General features: G+C 34.3%; 1 protein-coding gene across 1 annotated transcript in view; it reads right to left on the reverse strand.

Annotated features, from left to right (window-relative positions):
* The window catches only part of LOC128992858 (metabotropic glutamate receptor 1-like), a 105103-nt gene that overhangs the window by 46934 nt on the left and 43340 nt on the right, over positions 1-14829 (reverse strand). Inside the window, exon 4 of the mRNA XM_054416601.1 lies at positions 9731-9995. Coding sequence (XP_054272576.1) covers positions 9731-9995 — 265 coding nt within the window. The remainder of the gene's footprint in view (positions 1-9730; positions 9996-14829) is intronic.

The following is a 14829-nucleotide window of genomic DNA, read 5'->3' on the forward strand; positions in this document are numbered from 1 at the left end:
CATAAAAAGTGGGTACGCCAACTACACAACTATAGAATTTCCAGCGGGCACTGTTTACTGACTATAAATGCTTATATCTATACACCAATCGTTAGTTCTTCGTTAGTTCTCGATAGTTCTCCAATATTATCGTTAGTTCTCAAAAAATAAAAAAGTTAAGAGGCATACAAAGTGGGTACGCTAACTTCACAATTGTAAAATTTCCAGCGGGAACAGTTTTTTTACTATAAATGCCTATATCTATATACCAATCGTTAGTTCTTCGTTAGTTCTCGATAGTTCTCCAAAATTAACGTTAGTTCTCAAAAAATAAAAAAGTTACGAAGCATAAAAAGTGGGTACGCCAACTTCACAGTTATAGAATTTCCAGCGGGCACAGTTTTTTTTACTATAAATGCCTATATCTATATACCAATCGTTAGTTCTTCGTTAGTTCTCGATAGTTCTCCAATATTTACGTTAGTTCTCAAAAAATAAAAAAGTTAAGAGGCATACAAAGTGGGTACGCTAACTTCACAATTGTACAATTTCCAGCGGGAACAGTTTTTTTTTTTAATATAAATGCCTATATCTATATACCAATCGTTAGTTCTTCGTTAGTTCTCGATAGTTCTCCAAAATTAACGTTAGTTCTCAAAAAATAAAAAAGTTACGAAGCATAAAAGTGGGTACGCCAACTACACAACTATTGAATTTCCAGCGGGCACTGTTTTCTGACTATAAATGCCTGTATCTATATACCAATCGTTAGTTCTTCGTTAGTTCTCGATAGTTCTCCAATATTCACGTTAGTTCTCAAAAAATAAAAAGTTACGAAGCATAAAAAGTGGGTACGCCAACTACACAACTATAGAATTTCCAGCGGGCACTGTTTTCTGACTATAAATGCCTATATCTATATACCAATCGTTAGGTCTTCGTTAGTTCTCGATAGTTCTGTAATATTTACGTTAGTTCTCAAAAAAATAAAAAAGTTGCGAGGCGTACAAAGTGAGTACGCTGACTTCAAATTTATAAAATTTCCTGCGGGCACAGTTTTCTGACTAAAAACGCTTATATCTATTTACCAAATTTTAGTTCTTCGTTATGTCGTGTTAGTTCCCCAATATTATTACTAGTTCTTAAAAAATAAAAAGGCAATAAGGTCTTAAACGTGGTTATGCCAACCTCAAACCCAAATCATTCCTAGCGTGCACCCTTGTCTGACTAAAAGTGCCTATATCTTAATATTAATCGTAAGATGGGCTCACTCATTTATTTTGTTAGTTCTAAAAAAATTAAATAAATATACTTATAGCCAATAATCAATAGATAAACTTATTTAATGCTTCTGATTTCCAGCGCGCACCTTCATTCAACGAAAAATGCTTACAGTATACTACTATACAACTAAATAAATATTGTCTCGACCCCGCCATACCCAATACGCCATGCTAGTAATGTGTTGTACACATTTATTCCATCCACTACTCCAGTCTCCAGTTTGTTCAAGTCCGTATGACCTTCCAGTCTCGATCCGTGCAACTGTCACTCGTAACGTGTTACGTTTAATGATGTAATTTTATAATACTAATACCGAACACAAACAAATACAAACAATACAAACGATTAGTTTAATTAACCAAACAGAAGTTCTTTGATCGTACATATTTTATCTGCTTAATCCAATTCAAATAATCACTGCTTATAAATTACTTTATACCATTTTACTTAGCAGACTCTGGTTTTCATTTTGATGGATAGTTTATTTTGTTTCCATGATGGACTTTTTATAAAATGCACTTTTTCACACAACTAAGTAGGTATAAATATGATTTCATTGCTTATCTAAAACCAATTTTTGGAAGCGTTGTCTTTTTTGGATGTTCTAATTAACTGAACATATTCAACTGTTAATCATTTTGATAACGTAATCAAAATTATCACTCCTAAAAAATAATCTAACCGAGTGACACCTGCAACTACTATTGCGGATATCACAGATAAGCGCTATCCTGGAACTGATAAGCAATCCTTTCTCTTCGAGAGAATCATAATGTGATAGTTATTCTAATGTCAGTGTTACTTTGATTTTCATTGTGTGAAGATGAAGCAAATTACAATGCATGGAACTAAAAATTGGTATATAGATTTAAGCGTTTTTAGTCGGAAAACTGTGCCCGCTGGAAATTTTATAATTTTGAAGTCAGCGTACTCACTTTGTATGCCTCGTAACTTTTTTATTTTTTTTTAGAACTAACGTAAATATTGGAGAACTATCGAGAACTAACAAAGAACTAACAATTGGTATATAGATGTAAGCATTTTTTTTTTAAAAAAACTGTGCCCGCTGGAAATTCTATAATTGTGAAGTTGGCGTACCCACTTTTTATGCTTCGTAACTTTTTCATTTTTTGAGAACTAACGCAAATATTGGAGAACTATCGAGAACTAACAAAGAACTAACAATTGGTATATAGATGTAAGCATTTTTTTTTTTAAACTGTGGCGTACCCACTTTTTATGCTTCGTAACTTTTTCATTTTTTGAGAACTAACGCAAATATTGGAGAACTATCGAGAACTAACGAAGAACTAACGATTGGTATATAAATATAAGCATTTTTATTTAGAAAACTGTGCCCGCTGGAAATTCTATAATTGTAAAGTTGGCGTACCCACTTTTTATGCTTCGTAAATTTTTCATTTTTTTGAGAACTAACGCAAATATTGGAGAACTATCGAGAACTAACGAAGAACTAACGATTGGCATATAGATATAAGCATTTATAGTCATAAAACGGTGCCCGCTGGATATTCTACAATTGTAAAGTTAGCGTACCCAATTTGTATGCCTCGTAGCTTTTTTATTTTTTGAGAACTAACGTAAATATTGGAGAACTATCGAGAACTAACGAAGAACTAACGATTGGTATATAGATATAGGCATTTATATTAAAAAAACTGTTCCCGCTGGAAATTGTACAATTGTGAAGTTAGCGTACCCACTTTGTATGCCTCTTAACTTTTTTATTTTTTGAGAACTAACGTAAATATTGGAGAACTATCGAGAACTAACGAAGAACTAACGATTGGTATATAGATATAGGCATTTATAGTAAAAAAACTGTTCCCGCTGGAAATTGTACAATTGTGAAGTTAGCGTACCCACTTTGTATGCCTCTTAACTTTTTTATTTTTTGAGAACTAACGTTAATATTGGAGAACTATCGAGAACTAACGAAGAACTAACGATTGGTATATTGATATAGGTATTTATAGTAAAAAAACTGTGCCCGCTGGAAATTCTATAATTGTGAAGTTGGCGTACCCACTTTGTATGCCTCTTAACTTTTTTATTTTTTGAGAACTAACGTAAATATTGGAGAACTATCGAGAACTAACGAAGAACTAACGATTGGTATATAGATATAGTCATTTATAGTAAAAAAACTGTGCCCGCTGGAAATTCTATAACTGTGAAGTTGGCGTACCCACTTTTTATGCTTCGTAACTTTTTTATTTTTTGAGAACTAACGTTAATTTTGGAGAACTATCGAGAACTAACGAAGAACTAACGATTGGTATGTAGATATAGGCATTTATAGTAAAAAAACTGTTCCCGCTGGAAATTGTACAATTGTGAAGTTAGCGTACCCACTTTGTATGCCTCATAACTTTTTTATTTTTTGAGAACTAACGAAAAAATTTAGGAACTATCGAGGACTAACGAAGAACTAACGATTGGTATATAGATGTAAACATTTCTCCTCAGAAAACGGCGCGTGCTAGAACCCGGAAGTGTGAAGTTAGCGTACCCACTTATAATCGGCTATAACTTTTTTATTTTTTGAGAACTAACGAAAAAATTTGGGAACTATCGAGAACTAACGATGAACTAACGATTGGTATGATCAAAAGTGGATACGCTAATATGGGTACGCCAACTTCACGGACCTGATGTCTACTTCTAGTAGTAGGCATAGATGAAACTAATCGAGTAAATTTATGGAAACAGTCCGTTTGCAGATCTTAGATGTAAGATTAAACAAGTAATATGAAACTACTCAAATAATAAAACATTCTACATTTTAGTTATATTTATAGAGGAATAGTGATAGTTTAGGCTCATAAATATACTATTCAAGTTTGCAGCCAGATTACGGATGAGGCTAGCTCCGTGACACAAACATGTCAGCCTAAGTGCCAACCCTTAGAGTTGATTTACTGACTTAAACGCCACGCATTTGTAGATGAAAAACGAAAATACTCGTTTAGGCAAATTTAGGGAGATAACATTTGCCAACACCTCTTTATTAAGTTTGAATTCTTAATCAGTACGGTGGACAGAATTTAATTAATTTTACAACAATCATAATATTGATTATCTTACTACAGTATTATTATTATAAAACAACGAAATGATGATTATTTCAAATAACTAAACAAGATGAATACTTTATAAAACTAAAAATTTTAGTCTAAACTAGAAAGTGTTGCAATCAATAGTGAAGTCGTAAGGTGTAGAGAAGCAAGTGGAGGCGGTGGACCATGGGTGTATTGCGGAAATACAGGCGATCGATGCAGACACTTAGCATTGGTCCAGTGGAATACCACCACAATTTTACTTGGATGCTGCAAATGATAGTTCCAATCCTGTGTAAACGTGCTGCACAGAGTTTAGTAACTTAGAGCTCCATAAAATGTAAAACATCAACGAAGATGATACAAATTCGTTTTAACCAACTCCAACACCAACTCATTTAATTGTAAGCTGGGCCAGGTTGGCTATAGCGTGTTCGTCATTCCAAAAAGTGTAATATTCCATATTCAAAATACCAGTTTTTAGTTAAACAACTTACCAAAGCCAAACTTATGTCCAAAATTAAAAGAGTACGGGTAGTTATCACATTTTAACTCAAATACGATTTTCGGGTTTTTAAATGTGTATGATTTGTTATTTAGATGTTAGTGTATAATACTTTTTGATTAAATAACAAGAAAAATAGTTAACATAAAACCAATGCTGGACGTAAACATAAATTAAAAGTTTAAGCTCTTCTGAATAAGATGATAACACTACTAATATTATAAGTGAGAAAGTATAGCCTACATGTATAAATGGATGGGTGGATGTTTCTGACAAGTAAACGCGAAAAATACTGATCGGATTTGGCTGAAATTTGTTGTAAAGATAGCTCAAATCCCCGATTATCATATAGACGCATTCTAATAAAAAAATCCTTTCGGGCTCCACCCCAGTGGATCTGAAGTTTACCATGTTAACCTTAATAAGTATTTATATTTAAAAGAATAAAATAATTGTGTCAGATGTTTCAACTACACTTTTTGTCTATAGCTCTATGATATTAAATAACATTAAAAAGTTATTAGGTTTACGAATAGGATGCAGCACTTTTAATTTTTATTGCATTTAGGCCTATGACAACATTAATTTGAACCAACTAGCAGCAAAAGGCTGCGAAAATGAGAACTTCACTTTTTTATTGTTTATGGGCAGTGGTAAAACATTATGGCTATGGTAGATGTGTAATACTATAGAATACTGAAAATTTAAAAAAGAAAAATTTTATCAAACTGTGTCCTCTCTTATTGCAAACGCAAAGCTTGAGTATAACTGCAATAATCATTTTATACTTAAATTTCAACCCCGTACGAAGGACGGGTACTCTGCTAGCTTATAATAATAGTAAGATAAGACAAGATCTATGGTAAATTGACAGTTTTACTTTTAAAATTTGTCTAATACAATATGTATACGAACTCTAATTAAAGCATTGAAATTAACAAGTCATTTTCATCAATGTTTTTATATTTATTCGACATGGTTTTGTATCAAAACCATTCATAGTTTAGGGTCTTGATACAGTCTAACTAAATATATAAACTAATTATTAGGTGAGTTAATAATTTAAGGACAATACCAATCCCTGGATGAATACAAGTTAACTCTGGTTCTTCAAAGACGTCGGAAGACAGTGATTTTAACTCGTGGTAAGATGTCATACGACAGTGATATCTCGTCGTAAGATGGTGTTTTGTCCAGGCAAGATCACTGACGTTATGTCCAGCTTCCGGTCCGGTCCAATGTCCGCCCCAGATCTCTCTTCTGCTCTCACTCGACTTCCGGTTGGGCTCCAGATACATCACCCGTCGCTTTGTCACCGTTTTGCTTCTTTATACACTTTTATTTTACGTTATTCTTCTTGCGAAGATAAAACACGAGATTTCCCTTTGACATTACAACAAAAGACTTTGTTCTGTAAAAATCTATTCATTTTTGGATATTTTTAAAAGCACTATGATTCACATTTTAAGTTTCCAGTTATTGTATCATAAAGTAAATGAACTGGTAGTTTTAGGTCCTGTTTATGAAATGGTCATATTTTAATAACTGTTAAGTACAACAGATTTATATGCAGGGTGGCCCGTAAGTTAGTACGAACAATGGGTACTTTCCTGTTAAAGGGAAAATTCATTATTATCGATCTGATTTCTTTCGATATATCGATATTCTTGTTTTCCTTTACGATCCATAAACACATTTATATTACAAACTAGTGGCTTGTAGGGACATAAGTCCCTAAAAAGCTCAAATGTAAAACAACTTTTTGCAATACCGGTATTTAAACAAACTCAGAATAACATTATCTATGTGTCAGAATAGGCATCCCTACACCATATCTTTTGTGTAAAAACCAGTTTGTTGTTCTTCTTTGTTTGCTTTTGTTGATGTCATTTTCAATAAATACTTTGAATCACTCCAGTGGTTTAACATGAAAAGGCAGCAAACATATCATTGTTTGTGAATAAATACTGGTTTACTAAGGTAGCTTTGGTCTTGTGGTTAATGAGGATAAATAAAAGCTTCCCTGTTTGGAATTTTAAAAATTCATTGGAGGTTCGCCTTCAGATGAATTGAAGACGCCTGCAATTTCATCTGCAGTAGGCTTATTATACCTACGACGATCCATATTTATCCTGTCTACAAACCTAAGTTCTAATTCACTGTCACCTTGTACAACCATTTCTTCCGAAGCTCTTTTGTAAATTTGTGCAAATGGATTTTCTAATAGAATTTCAGCTAGTTTTGACAATATTTCAGGTTTTAAGTCACTATTTTCTCGACGCCTTTGACGAATTTCTGTTGCTGTTGATGTGTCAACACGGTAATGTACAATTGGCCATACACGGGGTCTTCATCATGTTGAGGCAGCAAATCTGAGATTGAACGATAAATCTGTCCTTGAATTTTGAAACAGTATGGTCCTTTTCCTGGAATATCTTTCTTACTGGCTGAAAAATAAACAAAAGCCATCGCACTGTTGCATTGTCGAATGAATTTATACAGTTGTGGGCTCTCTTCAAACAAACTTTTAAATTCTACATTTTAGTTTTTGACTGAGGAAGGTTAATAAGTCCGTTATGGCAACATGTCATAAAATGATTATTCGTTAGTTCTTCTCTAAAATGAAGAGCACTACATTGAATGCACTCTTGGTCCAATAATCCTGCATCATGGATCTTTACATTTCTCTCGTCTACCATGGGTCTCCTAAAAAGGGGTTGTACATATCTTGATTAAGTTCGTCATTATCTACTCTTGCTCTCCTACGCGCACTGTCATTCCTATGAACAGTTCCCCGCCTTTGTGGTATTCCCCTGGCGTTCATATTAATTACAGTACTTATAATGAAAAGAATATATATCCAGCAGCCTACATACCAAAACATCTTGAATCCCTGGTGATTTTATAAAAGTATGATCAAATATGATTACTCTACGTTGTATATTTACTGCCCTAAAAAAAATTACTTAATGCAAATACACCATTTTAGAACCAATAACATTTATAGGTTATTTTAGTTGTATATATTTACACAACCTTAACCTTAAAATGTGTAGAAATATAAAGAAAACAACATCCTTTAAAATAAACTTGAACATATGATTTAAAAATACAAACAAAACAGAAGTTAGATTTAATTTCGACTCTTTGATTATTTATACAGAATATTTATTCTATGTCGTTTATTCCTTTAACACGACAATAACGTAAAAGCATGAAATAATGAAACTTGAGTATATGATTTAAATATAAACAAAGAATGCAGACGTTTTTCCGACTAATCTTCAATATTTCAGTTTTATTATAGTATACATTTCATAGTTGACTGGCTAAAAGTAAACCAAATGTGTGTATTGATCACTGTTTTCAAATCTGTGGCACAGCTGTTTTAATTTCAAAAGATGTAAACAAATTAAACCCCATGTTGTTTTAATGGGAAAAGTTTTATTCTGTTGGGAATTTATGGTAAAAAATAAGAAAAAATTCACGTCAAGACCTTTAAAATAAGACCCCTCCCATCCTTCTACGGCCATCCAGTCACTCACAATTTCTTTACAAAAATTTGACTTACGGAATTATATATATAGATTGACAACTCTTGTTTAGGCAAAATATATAAATAAGTAAAACTGTTTAAACTAACCTAACATAGCCAACCAAACTTGCTGTGTTTGCTGTATCATTTCAAAATTTCGTTTGATAACAGAAAAGGCATGTCAGTTATATGAAACGGAATTTGAAAATTTACTGCAAGTTTGGTTGGTTAGGTAAGGTTAGTTTAGAACATTTTCATTTCAATATAATATTTCTAAATTGTTTGTTGATACTGAACAATATTTACTTATCGTAGTTGTCAGCTGACATCTCGTTCATTATCGGATCAAAAATAGAATATCGATGTATCGGAAAGAAATCATCGATAATAATGAATGTTCCCTTTAACAGGAAAGTACCGAACAAGGTAAAAATAGATTTTATGGGTCACAATAAAACGAAAATCAAGAATAAATCTTTTCCCAAAAACCCTTGTTTGCAAGATATCCGCTAAAGTCTATAGCTTTCAACCTGTTAAAGATGTCTTCATGAAATTGTGTATACAATTTGAAGTAGTAGTAACTTGTAAAAAATCAATAGGGTTTTTAGCTGTGTATTTTTTTACAAGTTGTATAACTTAAATTACTTGATTGTCGATTTTATGAAAGAATGTTTAGAACAATTGCATTTAGCATTTTACATTCTATAAACAACAATAAGTTCAAAGAGATTTAATGAACAATAGCTAAAATATAACGATGTTCAGTTGCAAATTATGGCAACATTAGGGCCCCCTTAACTAGCTTAGCCTTAACCTTTGAAAAATATCATTGATTTACATTTTATTCTTATCCATAACACCATTCCTAAGCTGTTTGAACTTACATTACTCTTGTAATTTCACACAATTGTACTGTTTACCATGTAGCCATCTTGATCCTATAAAGTTTATTTTTTTACATATAAATAAACATATAGCTGACTACGGATAGAGGTTGGTTCCATGCTAAAGTTACAAAAAGGTTTAGCATAATAATTTTTGGCCCTGCTACTGACTAAGACTACTGTCCGTCCAAAAAGCCATATACTCGAGTTTGAATCGATGCTTCAATTATTATTGATCCGATCTTTACCGTTTGTGCATAAAGTTTTAGCATTTATAATTCTACGTTACATCGGCTAGGCATAGTTTCGAAACAACCAAATGCTACAGTTCTTGCTTCGTAATGAACAGTTCCCTTTTTATTTCCACGTGAGTCCAATAAACACCCAGATACTCCTGTATATCCTATATCTAATGCTGTACTACGAGAACTCTACAAAGAAACGACTTGCACTTTTGACTAACCATCAGTATTGACGGCGGACACGTAGGTCCAGTTGTGAGCTCGCACAATGTCCACCATGACCTGAGCCTGGTAGTAGTCGGAGGGTACGACTCTGAGGAAGTAGTTGAAGCGGCTCTTGTCGCTCAGGTCCTTGGAAGTGGTGGAGTAACCGACCTGGGGGATCTGGAAGAGTTGCAGCAAGTTCTGCACTTGGAGGGCGACGCTGCTGGAGCCTGGGCCGATCACCCCCACCAGCGGGGCCCGACGGGTCTTGGAGGGTCCGACCTGGACAGGAGTTGTGGTTATGCTTAAGAAACTACATAATCAGAAATGAAAAATGAAAAAGACGTTAGATTGATGTGGCCTATGTCTTGGAAAGGTAAATATTTTCTCTTTGCTGTAGATACTTCAACCTCCGAGAAATGGCAGGTTGAGGGTTGCTCTTCATGTAGGCTCTTAAACATAACTACCCTCAAAAGCTTTAAAATTATTTTGCGTTCAGTAACATTGGACATTTCCACCACTCGAGTACCCACATAACCGCACAGTACAATATTCACATACCAGCAATCAGTTAGTGCCGATGGATTCCAATCAAGAATCGAAAAAATATTAGGAACATATTAACAAAAAGTAGTACACAAAGACAAGCTATCTTGTTTGTTGTGTATCCACTTCCACTTACGTACAAATGTTTCTATACTAATAAAAAAACCAACTCACTTAGAAATGTGAGTTGCTTTTTCAATCACACCGTGGAAGATGGAAGATTTACAATTAAAATTGTTCTGTTCTATCAACATTTTTAAAGGTAGTAAAACAACACGAAATAAACTTAATAAAAACGCTATCCTGATCGTTATAGTGAACAAACACATACTGTAAGATTGTTTTCATCCGACCCGACTTTTGAGATAATTTATATTTACTTAACTAGCTGATTACCCGTGCTTCAGCAACGGGAAGATGTACTTTACCAAACACTTGTTAAGTATTTAAAATGTATATACAAAAAGCCACCAAATCTATACAAAAAAGTATCACCTACATTGTAATTACCTTAAATGAAAATGTATCAATAACATTATCCTATACTCTAATACAAGCAATGTTTGCTTGTATGTATGCTTGCTTGCTTGCTTGCTTGCTTGCATAAAAGATCTCGAAAACGGCTCCGACGATTTTCTTCAAATGTTGTAAATAGTTTATTTCTGGCCTAAAAACGAGTTTACTGCAGTTAGAACTGCCAACAAAAATCTAATTACGTAGAAAAATGAAACTGAAAATCACATTTTTTAACATTAGTCTTATGGGTTGCTAGGTAACCATGTTGGATGAATTAAATAACAAGGATAAAGTAAACAAAAGACTTAAAGTTGTAGCATGTGTTCATAATAAGCCAACTACCCACAGTATACTAGCAAATTCCAAATACAGTACAAAAGGAAAAACATCACTTGTTAATATTTAGCAAAGATTATACTGAAGATTACTCGATACATTGTAGTCAAGGGCAGCAGTGCGAAGTCTGGGATCTGTTTATGACGTTTAGATTAGATTGAGGTATCTGAAATCCTAAAATGCTATGGGAAGGGAAGGAAACAGGTCCGCGACATAGGAAGTGGTGAAGGAAGTAATAAAGGCAATCATAAAATGCTATGGGGATAGAGGGAAACAGGTCCGTGACGTAGGAAGTGATGAAGGAAGTAGTGAAGGCGAGCAGTCCGGAGTGTGGGGAATGTTTATGACGATAAGATTAGGGTATCTGCAATCCTAAAATGCTATGGGAAGGGAGGAAAACAGGTCTGCGACGTAGGAAGTGGTGAAGGAAGTAGTCAAGGCGAGTAGTCCGGAGTGTGGGAACTGTTTATGACGATTAGATTAAGGTGTCTGCAATCTTAAATTGATATGGAAAGGAAGGAAAACAGGTCCGCGACATAGGAAGTGGTGAAGGAAGTAGTCAAGGCGAGCTGTCCGGAGTGTGCAAACTGTTTATGACGATTAGATAAGGGTATGGGCAATCCTAAAATGCTATGGGAAGGGAGGGTAACAGGTCCGCGACGTAGGAAGTGGTGAAGGAAGTAGTCAAGGCGAGCTGTCCGGAGTGTGGGAACTGTTTATGACGATTAGATAAGGGTATGGGTAATCCTAAAATGCTATGGGAAGGGAGGGAAACAGGTCCGCGACGTAGGAAGTGGTGAAGGAAGTAGTCAAGGCGAGCTGTCCGGAGTGAGGGAACTGTTTATGGCGATTAGATTAAGGTATTTGCAATCCTAAAATGCTATGGAAAGGGAGGAAAACAGGTCCGCGACGTAGGAAGTAGTGGAGTAAGTAGTCAAGGCGAGCTGTCCGGAGTGAGGGAACTGTTTATGACGATTAGATTAAGATACTTGTAATCCTAAAATGCTATGGGAAGGGAAGGAAACAGGTCCGCAAAATAGGAATTGGTAAAGGAAGTAATAAAGGCAATCATAAAATGCTATGGGAATAGAGGGAAACAGGTCCGTGACGTAGGAAGTGATGAAGGAAGTAGTAAAGCGAGCAGTCCGGAGTGTGGGGACTGTTTACGACGATAAGATTAGGGTATCTGCAATCCTAAAATGCTATGGGAAGGGAGGAAAACAGGTCCGCGACGTAGGAAGTGGTGAAGGAAGTAGTCAAGGCGAGTAGTCCGGAGTGTGGGGACTGTTTATGATGATTAGATTAAAGTATTTGCAATCCTAAAATGCTATGGAATGGGAGGGAAACAGGTCCGCAACGTAGGAAGTGGTGAAGTAAGTAGGCAAGGTGAGTAGTCCGGAGTGTGGGAACTGTTTATGACAATTAGATTAAGGTATCTGCAATCTTTAAATGCAATGAGAATGGAGGGAAACAGGTCCATGACGTAGGAAATGGTGGTAAAGGCGAGCCGTGTGGAGTTTGGGAATGGATTTATGTATCTCCAATACTAAGGTGCTTTCAGAGTGAACTAATGATTTTCCCCGAGCAAAGCTCGGTTCCCAGGTACTTTTCATAACTTAGACACTTTGATAAATCGAAAGCAGAGCCAGGGTTGATGCAGCAACGGTTATAGATTATTTTACTTCCATAATCAATGACATAGTTTAAGAATAAAAATTATCTATGACAAATTTTTGGAATAAATAAACCTACCACATACAGTAAAAGTAAAATTATTAGTAAAATATTAGATTTTATTTGTTTGATCAGCTGTCTGAAATTGTGGAATAAGCACTTAGCAGTTCTGATTGTTTACGTTGACATGTCAACACAAAGGTAAACATTGTAAATCTTCTCATGGAAACCAATTTATATTTACTTTTGAAAACCTCACCTCAAAACTTTGGATATCCACGGGGCGAAGCCCGAGAGGAACTCAAGTAAGTGAATAAGCCTATTACGTTCCTAGATATGTGGACATTCTTTGTACTAAATTTTGGCTGTATCGATAGTATTTTAGTCGTGACAGCTGCCCAGACAGACACCACCTCAATTTTACAATAGTATAGATAAGGGGGTTCTATGTAACCTACTGTACCATTTTACGGCCTGCTTAACCGATTTTTACGAGTGAGGTATCATTTTAAAGTTTATTATCTAGCGCACGGTTCGATGGTAATTTAAATGATAATTTCCTTTCACTCTCAAGCCTTTGATTTATTTCTAAAAGGCCCTTTTGAAAGTCCAGAGCTGCTGACCATCTTGCTTTATAAAGTTTATACATTATTTGCAGTTTAACAGGTGCTTATTTTAACCGCAGTCAAACTGTACAATCACAATAGATGAGACCATTAATCATAAAGGGTATTTTAAAACAGGTACTGTTAATGATGAATGTAACCTATGTGAGAAAAATAAAATTATCTTTATGGTATTTAACTGCAATTGGCATATTTTAAATATTGTTAATTAGTAGTTTTATTCATATAACTTACCTTACACGCACATACATTTATGTTGTTTTAACATATTATGTTTAACAATAAAATGATACAATTGCGAGGTGTTGTATAGTATTTTACAAATAGCATGAGTATACAATTTTTAATAGTAAAAGAAAAATAAAAATCATTTACTATTATTCATCATAATTTATATGATACATGACATTTGATATTATATAGTATTTTATAAATCCTACAAAACATGTTATCATTGTACGATTCTATACCTCAACCATTCACAATTTTCACCAAGTAAATATATAATGGGCTATGTTTACTTGAACTATGACGCTATGGAATACAATTTATAGTGTGCATGTTTAATACATGCACTGATTTAGTCAAGGGGTATGCATATAGCTGATTATAAATAGATTATTCACAGGGCTATAGAATACTAAATCTTTAGTCTTGAATAATTCATTATTGATAGTCTCAATAAAAGAAATTTCACCAACAAGCTGTATTTTTTTTTTAGATCTGTGATAATAGTGGTTCAAACCTGTGTAATCTATACAGGGTTAGTAAAAAGTGTGGAGACCCCTAGTTATTTTTTTAACTGCCCATACTAGAAAAACTAAACTAGGCACACCATTATGGCATGTTATGAAGTACTTTTTGGGCATAACCGCCACTTGGTGTTCATCCCCAAAATGGGGGATTTCGGGGGAAACTAAAAATTTTCAAATACAAAGACCCATTGAGTGACCCCTCATTTTGGAGGTCCTGGTAAAAGAAAACCAACAATGCAAAGAACAACAATGCAAAGAAACAATAAAGCAAAATAGTCACCGGTTTGATCCTTAATAGTCAGCAGTTTTTTTGGGGTATACAACTGGACCTAGCTCTCTTTACCTATTGAGCTAGAATTTAATTTAACAAATACCACGATATTAGTCCGTTTATCAGTTGACTTGTTGATCTATTTACTAGTTAATCATGACGGAAATACCTTTTTACAATAAAAAAGGTATTTATTGATATTAAGAAACAATTCTGTTATCCAAAACGACTCTTGTCCGTAATAAAATTGCCTTTTGTTTTAACAAATCTATCAAATTAAAATAAATCTAAAGCTGTAAGACTAAACCTTACTGTAAAAAATGTTATCGAAAGTAGAAAATATTTATCAACTTTAATCCCGCAGCTAATCAACCAACTATCAAAGGTCCTCT

Source organism: Macrosteles quadrilineatus, unplaced genomic scaffold (genome assembly GCF_028750875.1).
Source record: "Macrosteles quadrilineatus isolate MER2022 unplaced genomic scaffold, UCM_ALF_1.0 Scaffold_4__1_contigs__length_99947679, whole genome shotgun sequence".
NCBI classification, from domain to species: Eukaryota; Metazoa; Arthropoda; class Insecta; order Hemiptera; family Cicadellidae; genus Macrosteles; species Macrosteles quadrilineatus.